General features: G+C 37.7%; 1 protein-coding gene across 1 annotated transcript in view; it reads right to left on the reverse strand.

The window, feature by feature from the left end:
- The window catches only part of LOC129579367 (neural cell adhesion molecule 2), a 296,337-nt gene that overhangs the window by 52,391 nt on the left and 224,875 nt on the right, over positions 1-19,071 (reverse strand). Inside the window, exon 6 of the mRNA XM_055469409.1 lies at positions 7,039-7,149. Coding sequence (XP_055325384.1) covers positions 7,039-7,149 — 111 coding nt within the window. The remainder of the gene's footprint in view (positions 1-7,038; positions 7,150-19,071) is intronic.

A 19,071-nucleotide genomic window follows, 5' to 3' on the forward strand; every position in this document is an offset into this window, starting at 1 on the left:
TTTATTGTCGCTGGGCATTATTTTCACTCTCATTCTCTCTCTCTCCCTCTCTCTCGCTACCTCTCTCTATGTATCATAGACAACAAATCATATCGTTGGTTGATTCGTTCACTAGAATTGTAATTGAATCTCTTTTGGAAATTGACTTGTTACCGTTGCATTAACACACAAATCCATACGTTCCGTTTCATATTTTGATTTTGAAGGAAGCGTGAGGAAGCGGGGGAGTGAAGGGAGAAAAAAAAACAACAACATAACCTACATTACGAATGTGTATCCATGGTTAGTTTGTCTTATTAAGCCTCTGCCAACTTATACAACTGTCTGCACACAATATAAATTTTCGTCTCGAGTGCTGCTATTATTTTCACATTTTGTGTATATCATTTCGAAATAGAGAGGCGAAAACATCAGAAGAAAACAAAATACTGCTGACTTCATGCTTATCTGCATTGAAACCATCCAATACTCTCAAATATTCTATTGAATACATGTCATTCTATTTCTTGTTCCTCTCTCATACATTTGGAGTGTAAATACGGTTTTTAACTCGTTTATGTCTATGAGTGGAACGGCAGCAGTGAAATAAAAGAAAAAAAGTTTCGATGGTTGACATATCTGGCTAGATATTCTCACCGAACACTTTGTATTACAGAATGTATTCTGAGAAATTCCAGGTGCATACGTGTTTTATCTCAATGCGACCATCATTATATCCACTAGCAAGTTGTCCGCAAGGATTCACTTAGTCAACAATGCTGATACACTATCACAACTGTGTTATTCTCAATGTGGATTGGTGAAATGGCACATAACCAATTCCATAAAGCTACTGAATGATTCAATAACAAAATCTGTTTCATCGTTTCAGATTTTTTTGCCCTCTCTTTTCCATTCTCTTCTCTCTCTCTCTCTCTCTCTCTCTCTCTCTCACACACACACGCTCCATTTGTCATTATGTTCGTTTCTCTGTCGAAAACGGTTTTATAATGTAATGTTCGATGTGGATGTAGTCAAATATGTTTAGAACTTGAAACAGCATGTGGAATGTATGATTGATGAAAAATGAATTGTGCATTTTTCAGTCGCTGTTCGCTCATCACATGAAAGTGAGCATGACATACGTTTCACATTTCCCATATGTGTGTGTGTGTGTGTTTGTGTGTGTGTGTGTGTGTGTGTGTGAAAATAGTACTTTTTGGTTTTTCATTTTTTTTTTCCTCATTTCGTTTGCACTTGCTTTTGCTCTTTCTCGCTTTGTAAATATAGATTTGAGTGCATGTCGGCTCTTTCCGTCCGTCACTTCCGCTCAAATGTAATCACAGAGAACAAAGCTGGCAAAAAGTGTTGCGAATAATATTTTTTTCATGGCACACCAAATACGTAACAATGTCATGATGCTTACTCTATTCGTGGCTATGAAAATATGAACAGCAACAAATTTAAACTGTATTGCGACATTCAAAATGTTTGCATCTGTCAATTAATTGCGGATGTCATTTCCAACGCAGCAAATACACACATACACACAAATCGAAAAATGCGAACTCAGATTCTCTCATTAAATATAAACACATTCCAAAATGAATGTTTGTTTTGCTAGTTGTTTTTTCCTCTGCGCCTTGATTGTGCAAGCATCAAATTTACGATATGTTCTTACTTATTTTTCGCAATTGGAGCAAAGTTATATATTTTAATGAATTGGTTTTCATTTACCACTTCAATTTCATAGTGTACATCAGTATTGCCATATTTCTCACGGAAGAACTGTGGAAATAGGAGAAGTTTTTTTTTCTGTTTAAAGCATGTACTATGTGAAAAATATTACACATTTATTTTCTAGCCATGAACCAGTTTTGCTTCTCCATTTCAGTGTCTTCATTAATTTTCCAATTTATTCTTTTCATTCATTGCATACTGAATTGATGCACAATTTCACTGAGATAAGTGTTCATATTGGAAGTTCTAAAAACGGTAAAATATTCAATCAAAGATATGATTCCTCTTTATTTGCTCTTATTAATTCAATCAAATTTAACTGCAGTCAATTAAATACTTTTTTCTCCAAAATAATACAAAATGTTTGATTGAAGAAGATCATCTTGGCCTACCTATTCAAACCTCTCAAAATTGTCATAATACTTCTTTTTGTATAACATATACTCATTTTAAACGATTAAAAATAACATTTTGTAATATTAAATGTTATATTGGATTATAAAGTTGGCTTTTATGTGCAAAATGTATGGCATGACCAACGCTGTGAAGCACAATGTTATTATATTCAACAGATCCAAAACCTTTTAGAGTTCTGTTTGTCCATATCGGAAGTTCACTAACATGAATCCTGAATGACGATTGAAATGCCATTTTTGACAAATACCATTTCCAATATTTGGGTAAACCTTGTGACGAAATCATTTAATCAAATTTCCAAACTCTACCGTATAGATGCCGCTAGAGCATCATTTGCTGAATATTTTCCATTTACGATTCATGTTGTTGGGCATGACTACTCACATTGAGCTGAATTTTATGTGTTTTTTTTTCTTTTCGTTATTGAAAAGTAATCTGGGTGCGCGCAACATGATGGAGCTGTGGTAAGCACCTGGTATATGCAATGCACGATCCAAGATTATTTATGTTTAAATAATGTTCATGAACTGCATGCAGTTCGAACAGAAAACCGAAACAATAAAAGCGCTGATAATAATGTGTCTGTACGGTGCTTGGAATCATGCTATGATAACCCATAACATGCGAGCGTTATTATTTTCTTATCTGTGATGCAGCATAGTGATGATATTGTTGCTGGTCCCGTTGCTGTTGCTGGTCGACCAGCGTGAATATTCGGTGTTGGCCGTTTTTCGTATGAATAAAAGCATTTATTACAATTTTTTCGCTATGATGAAACGCAACAGTAAATCTACATATAAAATTCAACATCATTTGAAATGAGCAATTTTACTACGCATAAAATATGAACTAGCATAAAATGGTTTGTGTACGATTTGGATTCGAAGTGGTGGCAACAACAGTAGAAACAGCAGCAGCACCAATAGCAGCAGCAATGGTTTTAGCAACGCAACAATGGTCATAATTTCGAGACGGTAACCGAAACGACAATGGCGACGATAACGGTGACCAAGCCAAAGCAGAAATTAATTTTATTTGTGGCCGTTTTGTTTATATGGAACCTTGTCCAAAGTGAATGAGTGAGTGTGTGTGTGTGTGTGTGAGCAAACCGAATGGATCGAGCAAGAGCGAGAGAAGACTTGAGAGCCATTTTCCGATTACGTCGTTACATTGGGACGCTTTTCTGTTGGCTCCACACAATTTATGTGCATGTAGAGTGGTGGTACAAAAGTGGCAGTAAAAACAGAACATTAATCATGGACAAAATGGAAAAATCGTGGAAAATTATGCACAAGAAAAATAACACGAATGGATTAACCAATAAAAAAGGGAGCAAAGTGCTTTTTAATTTCGGTTGAATATTATGTGTATGACCCTCGTTCGGGGAATGCTCAATGTCTGTGCTCGTCTTCCCCCCGTTGCTTTTTTTTTCATTATTAATCCTTCTGTGTGACACCTAAACCTATCTTTGGTGGGTTTTCACCATAATCTAAATGCGGCGATGCTATTGCGAGAGCAAGAAATAGAGACAGAGAGCTAGAGAAGAAAGAGAATGCGAAAAAAGTGTCTTCATTCAGTATTCGGTTGACGTTGACATTAGCAATTAATGCGAACGTGCAGAAATGAAATAACAAAAGTCATCAAGCAAGAAATACTGTCTGAATAGTCTACATGTATCCAACTGAAAAATGGGTTGAATGCCACGGACGGAGATGTGATTTCGGTTGAATGCATGCGAGAGCGCGAGTAAGAGTGAAAACGAGCGAGCACACACACATACATATGTACAATGTACAAGTACATACATTAGTTCTCATTTTAATTCACTTTCATGTAATACCAATTGCTTTGGAATTGTTCGATTTCCACCAAGCTATTGTACAACATACTCACACAATATACCTCTTTGGTTGAGAATTGCCACATTCATTTTACTACTAACGAAACGAACAAATATTTCGCCTGATGTACGACAACAATAATTTTCTGTCATCTTTTTTGCATTCGCAAACAGCATATGAAATTTCCATATATGCCACGCCGACGAACACTAATTGTAATTTTCAGCAATAAAAGTCAAAAAAAAACATCTACAATTACGCAAACATGGGGTGCAAACGATTATTTTATGTTGTTCAGTCTCTCTCTTGCTCCCCATTCAGCCGCTGTCGCAGTCATTCTGTTTAAAGCACTTACTAGGTTTAAGCAAATAACTTCATATGCACATCTTTGTGCGTGTTTTAAACATATTCAGTTTAGTGTATGTATGCGAGAGCTCAAGAGTGTGAGTATGAATTAACGTGAATGAGGATGTTGATGTAGGCATACTCGACATGAGGCTCTCTATCTCCGCTCTCCCTCTACATTTCTCATATATGTTTCTTTGCGTGAACCTAGTCTACATTTTCTTTAAATATGGTAGTCGTTTTTTAATCAAAAAAGACTATACAACATAATAGTAAAATGCAATGTAATTCATTTGGTCGGTTTTATAGACGTGTGTGTACACTGTACACACATGGATTTTCGACTGTTTGTCAATTACCCACAAAGCGTCAGCGCATTTCTATATTCACACACATTTTAAACAATTGAATTGCGCCATATATTCACTCTCTTCATGAACATTTCGAAAAGTGAAAAGGGAAATTTAATTAAATATAAAACGTATTGGGTGTATTAGGATTCGCAATGTCAATGAGAAAAGAGTGTTCTCTCTCTCTCCCGCTTGCTCTCGCTCTTTCAATACAAACAACCCGTGCGCTCACGCTCCATAATTTTGCCACCCTCAAAAGACAATAATACAGCATGGCAAAACTACTCAGTTAGTCAATGCGTGTTGAATACCGATTTACATGTAAACAAATAAAACGGGCACGTTTTTCATCACATATATGTATGCGCTAGAATCCAAGTGGGTTTCAATTGTGAAACGAACACAGAATTGTATTGAGCGGGCGGCTGTAAAAACCCTCATTCAATTTTCTATGAATCGCATTCATCATAATAATAACATTTTGGCACAACACAAATTCGCACAGCACAAAACGAGAAAACCGTTTCTCTCTCACTCTCTGTCTCTCTGTCTCTCTCTCGTCAATACGCACAACGACCATTTCGTGTGTTAGTGTGCACAAATGAAGCAACATTCCTGAGTCATCTCCAACTATATGGATGGATGGAATATTTGTTTGCATTTGAAATTTTCGGTATCATCATTATTCCGAAACGGTATACGCGTTCCAAAGGAATATGTGGCAAATGCACGAAACTCAAGTACATGCTACGGCCGAGGATGGTTGCTGCTTTTGCCGCCGAGAAAAACCGGATTCGAATAAATGCCGGAAACTACATATTATTTTGGGTTATTTTGGCATTGATGCTACCGAATTCCAACCGAATATAATTATAATTATCTGTCGAAAAATTGTTTTGAACTCCCACTCTATCTCACTAACTCTCTATCGCTCTCTCTCTGCTTTACCCACTCACTTTCTGGCTGACGTGCTCGTTAGTTACCGTCCCTTTGCTTATCGGGGCCCAGACACAAAGGAGCATTGCAAATAATAGCCCACAATATGGTAGTGGTGCGACTCTTTGGCTTTTTGCATTGTCAACCTTTTGTGAGAAGGCCCGGCAGCAAAGCACATCCAATCATGAATCCACTCAAGAATCTGATTAGGATACATTCAATTCAAATTCAAACGCAGTCAGAATGTTCCAAATATGTGTTTTGTGCTTTTTATTCTGGTTTTGGTTGTTGTTGTCATTCTCCTGTTCATTTCGAGGAGTTTCAATGTAACAAACGCTAATCGAAAAATTGAGGTACAGTTGCATTCTCAAGATCCATCCAGAGTTGTGCACTTTTTCTTATTTTCTCTCTCTCCCTCTTTCGACATCTGCATACATGACGACGTAGTTCCAATTCGGATTCGTATTTATTTCAATTTAAATGTTGCCAACATTCATTATGTTGGTTATCGTTTCCTATTTAGTTGCACGTTTCACTTAACCGAATTTCACTTTGCACCAATGCAAAGCACAGGTTCGCCTTTTTCTCTATTCTTCCTCTTTATTCGCCATAATCAAAAAAACAAAGTTTCAATATGAAAGTAGATTTGCAGCAGCTTGCTTTTCATTAGACGAGCAAATATGTAAGCGTCTATTTTCTACATCAAAAGGTGTACACAGAGACAGAGAGAAGAGGTTTTTAGTTGATTCCAATGTAAACGTTAAAACAGAGCATTTCATTATGTCCAATGCTTGCTGTACCAATTATCATCAGTGGTGATTCTGAATCAAATTTGTTTGTTATATTGTGTACGATAGAAGCAACCAAACAAGCTCTCATGAGTTATATAAATAACCTGATTGAAATGGCCTTTGCTTCAACAATGTTACGTCCAAGCAGCAACTTGACCGCCGTTGTGTGCACTGCCACATGCATACACAGAGCTTTATGCGAGACATGGCCCCCATTCAACGAAATAATAAATCGATTGAGATTTTAAATCATTTTAGCTCTTGGACTGACTAAGCTTATGTGACCAAATATTTAGTTTTTCACGTAGGATGGAAATATTTATTACCAATATCATTCGTTAGTTCCGAACGAAAGAAAAAACGGGAAATAAAATTGATTCACTTATGAAATTGAGGGCGCTCGAGCTATTTTTCTGATTTGCGTCATTCTTGATCTTAGTGGCCCAATGTGAAAATCGGATCAAAAATGGTATTGACGACTTGAATATTATATAAAAGTGAAAAATTGTTGAATGCATGTGCAAATACAACTTTTGAAAAGCTATAAACAACAATTGACCCATCTGCGAACGGATCGACTCGGCGAGATTCGTTTTGTCTTGGTCTTTATTTGAAATCCAATTAAAAGAAAAAACTTACCGCCAGTCACTTCGCAAAAGAGCAAAACGTCACTTCCTTCGTTGTACGCTTCCACATTTTTGGCCTTTTCTCGTCGCTTTGCCTCGTAGATAATTGGACGATCAGGCGGAACTGGAAAGAAAAATTAAAAGTCAAAAAGTGTGTGCAAGAAAAAAGAGCGCAACTTTAAATGAACGCTCGATATACAATGAAAATTTCAATAAAAGAATATAGTGAAAAATGAAGAATCACATTGAAGCTATCAATTTCATTAATAATAATGTGTTGGCTATGCTGAATGACCGATTTTTATATAGCATACACTTCATTCATCAGTTTGTGTGATGGTCGATTGCTTGGGTCATGGATGGATGTGAGTTTTTTTGGCTGTGCTTTTTGTTTGAGTGTCAAATTTTTCTCCATATTTTTTTTTTTTGAAAATAAAATGCAAATGAATGATGAATATGGCGGAAATTCCGTGAGCCGAAATCAATGCCAAAGAAAGGATATATTTCTTCTTGATGGTACTCTCTCCACCTCACTCACTTTCACTCCTCTGTCATCGTTTGCCATGAGAAACATTCTTTGTTCACAGGAAGAGAACCCATCATGTTCGCCCAAATAACGAAAAGATTCCTCAAGTCACACCACTACTTTTAGGTGCAAAGTCATTTTAACGTGCGCATTCTTTGGCCTTTTGTTATTCTCTACCAACCCCATCCTCCCCGCTTCACTGTCAGTTCTGTCCGTTCTTCGTGGAAAACTTCATCCCGCGCATTGTTTAGATTCATACCATTTTGCAGATATCCTACGATTCCCTCCAGTATCGTTTGGACGTACGTTTTTGCGTTAGCTGAACACAATCACGGCATAATTCAATATTTATGCTAGCTAACGATAGAAACGCACCGTTTTAAAACATAATTACACTCGATACATTCAACAACAGTCCAGCGATGGCAAACGGTAATGGTTCACAATGTTTTCGACTTTGCAATACTTTGAAAATTCGTTGTGTTGGTATGTGTGTACGGGGTTCTTTTTTCGTCCGTTATTTCTATCAATTTCTCTCTCTCTCGCAAAATGGCTGACAGCACTGACACGAACGGTGAAGATAGCGAAAAGATGATACTGTTTTATAGGTCCATTGGCTCAATTCTTTGATTGCAAAACTTCAGGCAGCACAAGCAACAATAAAAAATGAGAACTGTTGGCCGAATGATCTCTTTGTGAATTTTCATTCCTCACTTTTCTTCTTCTGCTACAGTATTCCGAACAAAGTATGAAACAAGTATATTGCAGATTCAACAATTTACTTCAAAATCGATGTTGAAAATATTTGTTGCCTCAGGTTTCAGTTTCACCTTTCTTCCGTTTGGATTTTTGGTGCGCGCCCGCAATAAAACTCGGGCATTACATTGGTCGGTGTGAGAGCGTGAACTTGAGCACTGTGCGCTCACACTTTCTACTGTGTTCATTAGGGAACTGCAGAAAAAAAAAAACTTTCGAGTTTTCGTTTTCAATATCGTAAACAGTCTAAAAACGTAAAGCATCCACAAGTGTATGTGTATAGTCAAATGGGCCACGCTTTGGCATAATACTTATCGGATAGGAGTTTTGTGCACGGAGTCCAACTTTTTTATATATCAACTTGGGCATTAATATCAGTTACATCTCGAAAACAACACGAGAGTGGCTTTATCGCAATCTCGCGTCACTCTTTTGTATGACTGAATGAATGGCGTTCCGACATTTCCTTTTTTCCAAAGCGAAATAGCATGTGAATAGGCACAACAGCAACAACAACAGCAGCACCGTCAGCCGTAATATATTGTGCAATTATATGTATGTGTAACGACTCTGTCGGCTTGAATGTCTGACTTCGGTGTCTACCAAGTTCATTAAGCCCGTGCCATTTATTTAATATATTTACTGATTTTTTCTCTCTCTTTCTTTATTATTTTTGTTGGTTCTTTCGGCCTCTCGTGTTCGCTTTCGTTCATTGTCTATGTGTGAGCGAAACATCGCCGAAAATGATGAAAGTAACATCAATACATCGCCGAAGCAAATAAAATTTATTCGATGTTGCATGAATTGCTGACAAATCCCATGCGACTCACGAACACGGCAATTCACTTAATCAGTTTGAGAAAGAGAGAATAATTTACATCATATGACAATAGAGAACATATCGTATCCGCTTTTACTTTTGTCGTCGTCGTCGTCGTCACACACAACAGCAAACAGACAAATAAAACGAAGGTCCTCTGAAACTAATCCTGCTGAGAAGTATATCAACTTCAATTCAATGGTATGATATTGGACAGCAAAAATATGGAAGGTGTCTTGGAAAAGTATGCAGTAAACTTAATTATTGCTTAAGCCACAAACACATCAACCAACTTGCAAACTCTCGCTTCTCGCTCATGACTGTGCTTGTCGTTGCTCTGCAATCTCTATCGCACTTATTTATCAAATAAAATGAATGCGAAACACGAGTAGCACACAATACAAACAAGAAATAATCGTAATGAAAAATATATTCGGTTACAATTATTATTGCAAAGATCCTGTGAGAAAATTGAATGCTAGCATATGTCTGTATCGTTCAGAGAAAATGGAATTTGTTAGATTATGTTATTGCTTGAATACAGCCCATGGTAACCGAATGTGGATTTTCATTGCGAATGCGAATCTGATTTCGAAGAAAAACCGACGGCTTTTTCCCCTCTTCCTCTTTTGGTCTGGCTTCTGCTATGTGTGTACATTGAACATACGTATAAATGGAATTTTGTATGGGATGTATGAAATGTGACCTCAATTTTGCTCGGATAATCCATCCATTTGACGTTCTATTTTAAACACTTTTTTACCGTTTTAATTGCAGCTCCGCAAAAATCTCAACAAAACAACGGAGTGAAAATAAATTGATAAATAAAGATTATCTACGGCAAAAAGAAGAGAACAAGAGAAAAAATGGAGAGAGAGAAAGGAAAGCCATTCCAACGAATGATGGGCCGTTATTCATATGAAGACTTTCGGTGGAGCTATCAAATCATCTATCTATGTGTTCAATGTGCACAAATATAATTTGTCAAATCTAATCTAAGTAATTGCTGTAATTTTATTAATTCCATAACAAAATCATTTTAGTTCCTTATTCTTCCAGTGCAAGTGTGTATCAAGCGTAACCGTGTGGGGAAATCGGAAACGTGCTCGAATGAAAAAGCTTTAAATCTGCACGAAATCATTTGTTTAAATGGACTCTCAGACACGAGAGGCGTTCGACTGGGGTTCATGTGGCTGGCTCGGTTCTGTGGTGCATAACAAAAGTAAAAACAGGTACAATGAAATTAGACACATAGCAATAAGAGACAATACACACACACACACACACACACACATGAGAAACAGAGAAAGAGACAATGACCGATAATGTTGAAGAGCGAGAGAGAAAAAAGCGGTAAAATACGGATTATTTATTTACACACACTTATAACGAAAAATGGCGAATGAGCGCATACAAACATCTACTAAATAGCAATCGGCTGACAGTAACAAATGGCCCTCATTTTTCAATTGTCTTTGCTTCACAGAGACGAATACGCCACATACATACCGGAGGCGAAAAAAGCAACCGTCAACAGCAACAGTACACAAAGCACAATATACGCACTTATCTACATGCACATCCGCCACCAACTAACCAAATTCAAATCGAAAAGATGCGAGTAGTTTTTGGCCTCCACATTTGGAACCGCTTCCGATTCCGTCTGCTTTCTGGATGTTTTCCACCTCTTTTTTCATAAAAAAGATCCATCCCTTCCTCCCTGCTCCATTCTCTTTCGCCTTTTTTAATTCGCTTCATTCATTTCTTTTTCAAGTGATGTCCATTGGTTTGAGGATGTGTATTGTGTATGAGTGAAATACGCAGGTAAGTGTATTTATTGATAACATAGACTTTTTTGTTCTCTCTTTCGCTCTCGTTCTCTCCCTGTCAAGTGTGACTATTGTTTGTGATGCCAGCAGCGTGGATGTTTTTTTTACCACCGCACACCACACTGCGATGAACATTGTAATTTCGTTTTTATTTGCCGCTTTTGTCTAATGCCTTGTTTAAATTATACCGACCGGAACAGGATGTTTCACCGCAAACAAAATTGTGTTCGTTATTTTGTTTGGTGACAAACACTGGCATTAAGGGTAAACGGTCAAATAGTGCGTTGCTGTTCGTCTACTCTGTTGCGTGAAAGGCGCGCTCACACCGAACTCACAATGTCTATGGAACGATGTGATATGTGGCGCAACTAGGTGATGACCGCAGAAGTTCTGTCAAAATTCAAACACTAAAAGTACCTAATATGACAGTATATGATTTATACACAGCACATTGTGAGTTCGCTCACATACACACAAACGAAATGACGCTATGAAACGGAAATGTTTTCGAAAATTGGCGACAGCTTTAAAATGAATGTCAAAAGCGTTCGAAAGGCAAGTGCTCAGATGGAGTGAGACCGTAACAGCACTTCGACTGACGCGCGCTCATTTATGGAGAGCATTTTGAGTGAAAAGATGAAAATTAAACGCTTCGACTAATGATTCGGTACTGTTGATGTTTTAGAAAGTAGATTGAAAGTAGATTCGTTAGTTGATGATAAATTTGTCGTTTTTATTCCCTCTCAAAGCTCAAATTTCATTTTGACAAACGATCCCATCTAGTATTGCAAGATGCGACATAATTATGGAGCAAGGTGATTTTAAGTAAACTTACCCTTGTTCCGAGTGGAGATAATAAATTTGAACAAAAAGCTACACATTGTAAACACACACATACATACATTAAACACACAAGTACAATTCCGGTAGCGAAAAAAATAGATGAATCGAGTGGAACCCGGGTGACAAAGAGATGAAGTAAAAATGCACGTGAGTGTGGAAGCGAAGAGGTGTGCACAAAAAAGGTACATAATTTTTTTTCTTCTTCTGCTATACATAAAGGTTTTCCGGCGGTGAATAAAAAGACGCCCTGCCACACGTACACAATTAAGCACTAGTAAGCACTTGCACAACGACCAACAACCGGAGAGAGACGGGGAAAAATGGAGTGCCTGTACAAAATCGAAAGATGTGAAGGAGAGGAACATCAGCAGCAGCAGCAGCAGCAGAAGCAAAATAAAAGAAAAATTTATGAAGAAAAACGCAAAACAGTGATGAGAAAATGTACCGTGTCATTATGGTTAGACGCAGCGTTCGAAACGAATGAATGGATGAAAAGACGAAATGACAGGACAACAAATGCACGAATAGACGGAGGATTTTGGCTTAAGAGCATTTCATGTCGCTACAGCAATTTGCCATCATATTTTTTCCCTCTCATTCTTATTATTCTTTTTCGTAATCTTCTTCTTCTTCATATCACATCGTGTATGCACATTTTAACCTACTTTATCTTCATCTATGTGAAAATATTCCCAGTCCCACAATTCTATTATATTTTTCCCTTCGTTTCTTTGCGAATTTTGGCTGACATTTTTTGCCTTCACTCCCTCCCTCTCTCCCCCCCTCTCTCCCCCCCTCTCTCCCTCCCTCTCTCTCTCTCTCTCTCTCTCTCCCGCCCGCAGAATTGTTCTGTTTGGATCCTGTTCAAGCATACACGTATTTTCGCAAATGTTAATTTCATCGGTCGACTTCGTTGTTATTAATATGGTTTCTTTGTGGTATACGCACACAATCATCAGATTGGTCGAAACCACATAATCAAACCAAAATAAAGCGTTCTACGTGGGACTTTCCATACATACCTACATATATTCATATATCGTTTTGTGTGCGGCCGTGTCACTGCGTTGTCACGCCACTTCATTTGACATTTTTTGGTCGGCGATAGTTGTGGAGTTCACTGCCGACAGTATCCAAACTATATACATATACGGTTCATCTTCGCCGGACACGCATTTGCACACGTCTATGCCACCAGGCATAGAGGTACAAACACAGGCATATACATATTATATATGTTGATATTCAACGTGCAGGTCCACTTGCGGCTAATCGTTTTTTTTTCCTTTCGTTTTATTTGAAAATGAATAAGAAAGCTCTCGTAGTGAAATATGGTTTCAGCTCACTAATCTCGTTGGGTGAAAAGAAACAAGGCACTGTACTGTGGTGACGGTATATGGAAAAAAGAACGAATAAAATATCGAAAGAACAAAATAACAACAACAAAAACAGCAGATAGAATGAGAACGACTCGGGCCGAAAGAGAACAGAAAGAACGATTGAGCGAATGCGCCATGGCTATGACCAGGTAGAGTTGGAAATTTTTCAACCGACACAAATTAATATTTTTCACCTCGAATAATTTTCATTTGCATCGTTATCCACGTGTAATCTACATCGCAACTCGTTCATCTCGGGCATAATTTTTTTCCTCGTTCATCCGTTCGTCTGTCCGTCCATCGTTTCTTAGTAAAAATACTTGTGAGCGATTTTTCAACGCTAATGCTTCGGGTATATTCGAAATCGTTGTCAGTGAACTAAAATCTCATCTCGTCTCTTTCCCTTTCCACAGCTGTCGTGTAACCGTTTTCTCTTTCTCTTCCATACAGTCCCATTCCTCCATTCCGCCACTTTCCGGCAACAGCACATTCTTTTCTGTTTCTTCCGTCACCACCGTTTGCAGCAGCCACTCTCTGTGATTTCGAGCACATTTTTAAAACTTATGTCTGTTTTCATTTTATTGTGTTTGCCACGTTTTGTATAACAAGTGCGCTCATTTGCTGGAATTTAATTGCCTTTTTTCGCTTGACACTTTTCCCCGAGATTACGTAAAATATGGACATAAATTCCAAATGATATAAACTGACTTACGGTGAGGCTTTTCGTTAACATTGCTACTCCTCCCAACCCGAAATAAAAAAAAACAATGGCAGTTGAAAAATTAGCTTATTTAGCGAGAAACGAGAAGAATTATGAACACTCTTCTTCCTGTGTGTCTGTTTGTATACGTGTGTTCTGTGTATGCCTTTTCGCGTAAACAAATTAACCCAGCATTCAAGCTCAAAAGATGTAAACAGAACCAAATGAATTTTGAAACAAAACTGAAAATGAACGGGACGCTAACGAGAATTGCAGTTGAACCATTTTAAATTGTGAATTATGAATTGACAATTGAGGAGGAAAGCTATTATTCAATATTTGCACAATGAGCCATGCTAATAAAGGCGGTGTGTATGTTTTTCGCTCAGTTGTTGACGCAAGCGGTCGAAGGAACAACTGAACTATGGGCTAAACAGAATCGAAACACAATGAACCCAAAAACATGGGATCTTTTTGATTGAGAATTTTTTCTTCAAGTATTTTCAATTAATCAAGAAACTCTTTTTTGTCTTAACCACTGTACTCCTTCATTTAAATTGTGGATAAAATGATTGCAATTCCAATGCTTTTTTTGTGTCTTGATTTAGTATTCAACCCGAGCAATAGAATTATTTAAAAAAAATGGGATTCAAAACGCAATCACGCGCAGAATGAATTATAATTTGAAGAAGATGAAGAATAAAAATGGAAAAAAGACGGCACACAGACTCAAATCGTCATAAATAATTCAATTGATCCAAGAATAAAATGGCTAAATGTGATGAAATGATTGCAATGATTGCATCGACAAGCATCTTGTATAATGTTGGCTTGAAATGAAATGGGCGCGTGCTCAACCCCCAATCGCCGCTCTTTTCTCTCTCTCTCTCTCTCTCTCTGGCAAAAAGTAGTCAGCGTTCACTCCATCAAAGTCTTTGGTAAATCGTATTAAAATTAAATATTTAAAATATTTTTCAATCATGTTTGTAATGCATATAAAACAATTTCCACAATTTATTCCGTCGTCTAAACGAAAATACGCTCTTAAAGCGATTCAATTCAATTTTGTTCTGCTCTATCTGCCTCATTTTCAATCTCTCATTCTCGTTCTCACCCACTTGCACAATCGTATGTTGTGCGCTGCGTGCTGCCTTTCCATTTTCGTGTGCACATTTCCTGCTTCTTCGGATTGCTTAGTTCGGTATTTTTTTTATTCTTCTCGTCGATTTCGTCTAGTCAGAAAAACGACAGCCATTGCCGATGAGGAAATAATATGCGAAAAGGCAAAGGAAATGACATAGTTGGAAGATTATTAACATAATCTTCGTGCATATCGTGAATAGCTGGATTCTTTATGCCGTCTTGTTGGTTTACTCCCCAACTACATCACACCATCCCTCGACTCCACCGCCGTCCTTGTCGTCGATGTATGGTGAGCGTGTGTGGCTCATGTTGCGTTGTCTCTTTCACACTTTGGCTTGCTGCTGTTGCACATTACCGGAAATGTACTTCGATGCATTTACACTCACATAGATCCACAAAGCGAAGAATGATTCCCTTTTCCTTATTATTTAAACTCTCGTTGTCGATTCTAATGTGTATTTGTCTCTTTTTTACCACCACCACATCCGATTTATATGTGTGAAAGAAAGATTGAGAGAAAGGGAAGGAGATAGTAGAGGGAAGTGAAGAAAAATAGCAAGAAAATGCGAACAGATGAATCCAATAGTGCATCGAATATCTCTTTTACGGAGTTTGCACACAATATTCGGGAGAAATGCCACGGGGACAAACGATTGAAACACACATAGTATTCATGCACTCAATGCATTATAGTTGTTTGATCGTTAGATTGAATCCAATAATTCAGCGATTGAACGGGTGTGTGTTTGTGTGTGTAAAAAAGGAGAGAGAGAGAGACGAACAAAAGAAAAAAAATTGAAATGCAGATTCAATCACATTTTTCGTATTCATGAAATAACTTGTGAATGGTGTTGGCAGAAAGACATGCGGCGATAACGAGAGCATGAACACATTCAATCGTAATCGAAACGGTGCAAACGAAACCAGACTAATGCTTAGTCGGGATAAAAAAAAAATCCCGTTCGTCCGGAAAACCGTATGTTTCAATCGATATCTCACACGCGGCGGCTACACATTCACGCTTACAAAAACACCATAAAGAAAGACGTGCACGTAATTTTTGCATATTTTTGGCATTTTTCATCCGGGTGCAAAACGTCGGAAATACGGGATTTTACTTTTTTTTCTCTCTTCACACAGTTAACCGAGATTTACTGAGCAAAGTCGAATCATTGGATGCAAATAAATTCATCATGGCGACGGTGGTGGTAATGGCAACACATTCAATATGCAATTCAACAAGCCGAGCTATGGATTTCGTGAATTGAATTCAAGAATCTACTAAATGCTAATTTACTAATTGATTTAAACATATCAACTGGGTTGAAATGCAATAGCAGTGATAGATGAAGTGAAATGTTCGGAGTTAACAGTTGAAAACTGGGACGATTTTCCCATATACATGCCAGAAATAGCTATTGCAATTTTATATCTTACATTCACATACCATGAAACCATATTAGGTTCAAGATTTTTTTTTTCGTTGTTGTTAATACTTTCATCATATACGATGGAAGAAAGAGCCGTAAATGAGACTATAGTACTCTCTGGGGTATCACGATGCGAATCATGTGTGATTTATATTTAATAGTAAATATGAAAATGCGCGATAATTTTCGTTCCAGATCATTTATCGTGTGAATTATATCCGGCAGAGTGAAAGAGAGTGAGGAAACGAGAATGAGAGCCGGACCCGAATATCGTCATCAAAATGCATCGCAATGAAACGGGCTAAATGGTAGCGAGCGTCTTTACGTTGTTTGTATGAGTATGCGGCCCATGAGTTGCGTAATTTGTGGCTCACCTTAACATTTGGCGCAGTAAAATGCGTTCATTGTTTGTGGGGTTGTTGGTTATGACAAACAAAATGTGCAGGTGCCAAAATATGTAAGAGCTTTACGGTTTCAAAGAATCGTCCAATCCTTTTACGCTCTTTTGCGACCATCATAAAATAGGCAAAAACATACATATTTTGCAAACGGGCAGGCAGCAGCAGCAGCAACAACAACAACACCAACTACACGTTACGTTTTATTATGCCATATGTGTTGATGTGAGTTTTGCAGCAAATCGCACCAAATTTCCACATGATACTGGAGATTTTGGCAATCCGCACATCACTGGCATAATAATATATGTAAAAAGTTTTGATTTTATTCTTTTCTACATTGTTTAGCGTTGCGCACAACGGACGGAAATACTTGCAAATCGTTTGAATTCGACTTGGTGTGTAGTACACCATCCCCTGCCATATCGTATGCTCACCAAGGTGTGGATTTTCCCTTTTTTTGGTGTTCATTTTACATGCATTACATATAAAATTCATACTTTTCTTTCTATTGTTATTATTATTGATGCTGATGGAATCTGACGGAAACGGGTTTTCTTTTGCGAGCAACCAACCTTTTTGTAAAATGCGGTTGATACGAGCAATTGAAAGATGTGTGTGCCCAGCGGGATAATTTTGAGCATTGATTTTGTTCTTTCTTCTTTTTTTTCACTTTTACTTTTACTTTTACTTTTATACATGAATATGTAAAACGCACATATAATCATGTACGATGAAAATGTGACTGTGCGGCTCGAATCTGAAAGCACCTCCCACTCTTACTGTCTTTAGTGAGGCCACAAGTATTCCCATCAAATTGTAGAATTGAAAATTTCGTTCGCAAGTCACATTTTACTGGTGATGTCCCCAATTCGGCGTACTACTCGTATCTCATGTGTGAGTGGTGTGGAATAGAAAAAAGGTAGAATGAGAATGGTATTTATCGTTTCAGCCCAATAAAAATAAAAAAGAAGACGGAAAAAGGTGCCGTTTTCCCTGTTTTGTGACACGTCGCATGTGAATTTTTGCAACTTCAGTAATAATGACATTACTGATGATTTTTCGCTCATGATTTCACTCCTTTTTTCCATTTCCCCCCATTTTCAAGTGGTTACCGAAAAGAAATGAAATATAAAAACAGAAATGGATAGTTTTTTCTTCTTGTGTTCGCCATGCGTGTTTTTCAATACGTTCACAAGGCACCACCAGCAGTAGCACGAAAGAATTCGCTTAAAGTGAAAATTTTCACAAGAAATTGGTATGGATAAATGGTAAAAGTACGAATTTTTTTACGATCATAAATATATGACATTCCCATGAGTCCAATATCACAGTTGCCAACACTTTACATAGATAAAGGAGGCGATAAAAATATGTTTGACTAGTGTGCGCCTAGGCGCGCTCATACAAAAATGTAATCATCCCTTTTTCAGCATATGCATACGAAGCAGCGGCAGCAATAGCCGCAGCAACAGCAACGGCAACGGCAATAACAGGGGAGGCAAATGATATAAAAAATGCCTGTCCATTAAAGAATATTGTTTTCTATTACACGCACATATGTGTAAGTGTGAGTTATGGGCATTCATGCATTTTCGATAAAGGAATTCGAAATTGCGTACACATTTGAGGAAATACTTTGCTGTGCCTTCTTCTCTCTATCCCATTCTGCCACTGCCACCGATGAACCGCTTTACCGATGAATGATTTTCGACAGTTCCGATTTGTGATTAAATTGAGAATCTCTGCACACAATTCATACTTCTTTTTTTTCTCTTTCGGTTCTGTCGAAATGTTCGATTTTGCCTGTTTTCCTTAGCTTTTGGTGAATTTTAAAAATTGAAGGTGTCAATAGACTGCTTCGTTTGTATGGGATATTTCGATTTGCAGCCAAGTTTCATTCAAAGTCACTTGGATTTGAAATGGCCGATAAAAGACGAAATGAATCACGTGCGATAGCAAAATTCTCAAATTTTCCGAATAAATCGATTGAGCCGTTATTCAAAAACTTCAATGTTCCACGAGCTAGGTGAAAAAATACACTTTTCTCCCATCGAATAGCAACCCAAGCAAATACGCCCATTTAGCAATGTGAAACCAGAACGAACGGAATGGTTCCACTTGCAATTTTAGTTACTGCTATGTGAAGCCATCCTTACAGAGGGAAGAATTTCTAGCGAGTTGGCATCGCCGTTAGATTCACTTAAATATATATGACGCAA

Source organism: Sitodiplosis mosellana, unplaced genomic scaffold (genome assembly GCF_009176505.1).
Source record: "Sitodiplosis mosellana isolate CC-2019 unplaced genomic scaffold, AAFC_SMos_1.0 Smas_scaffold_6226, whole genome shotgun sequence".
NCBI classification, from domain to species: domain Eukaryota; kingdom Metazoa; phylum Arthropoda; class Insecta; order Diptera; family Cecidomyiidae; genus Sitodiplosis; species Sitodiplosis mosellana.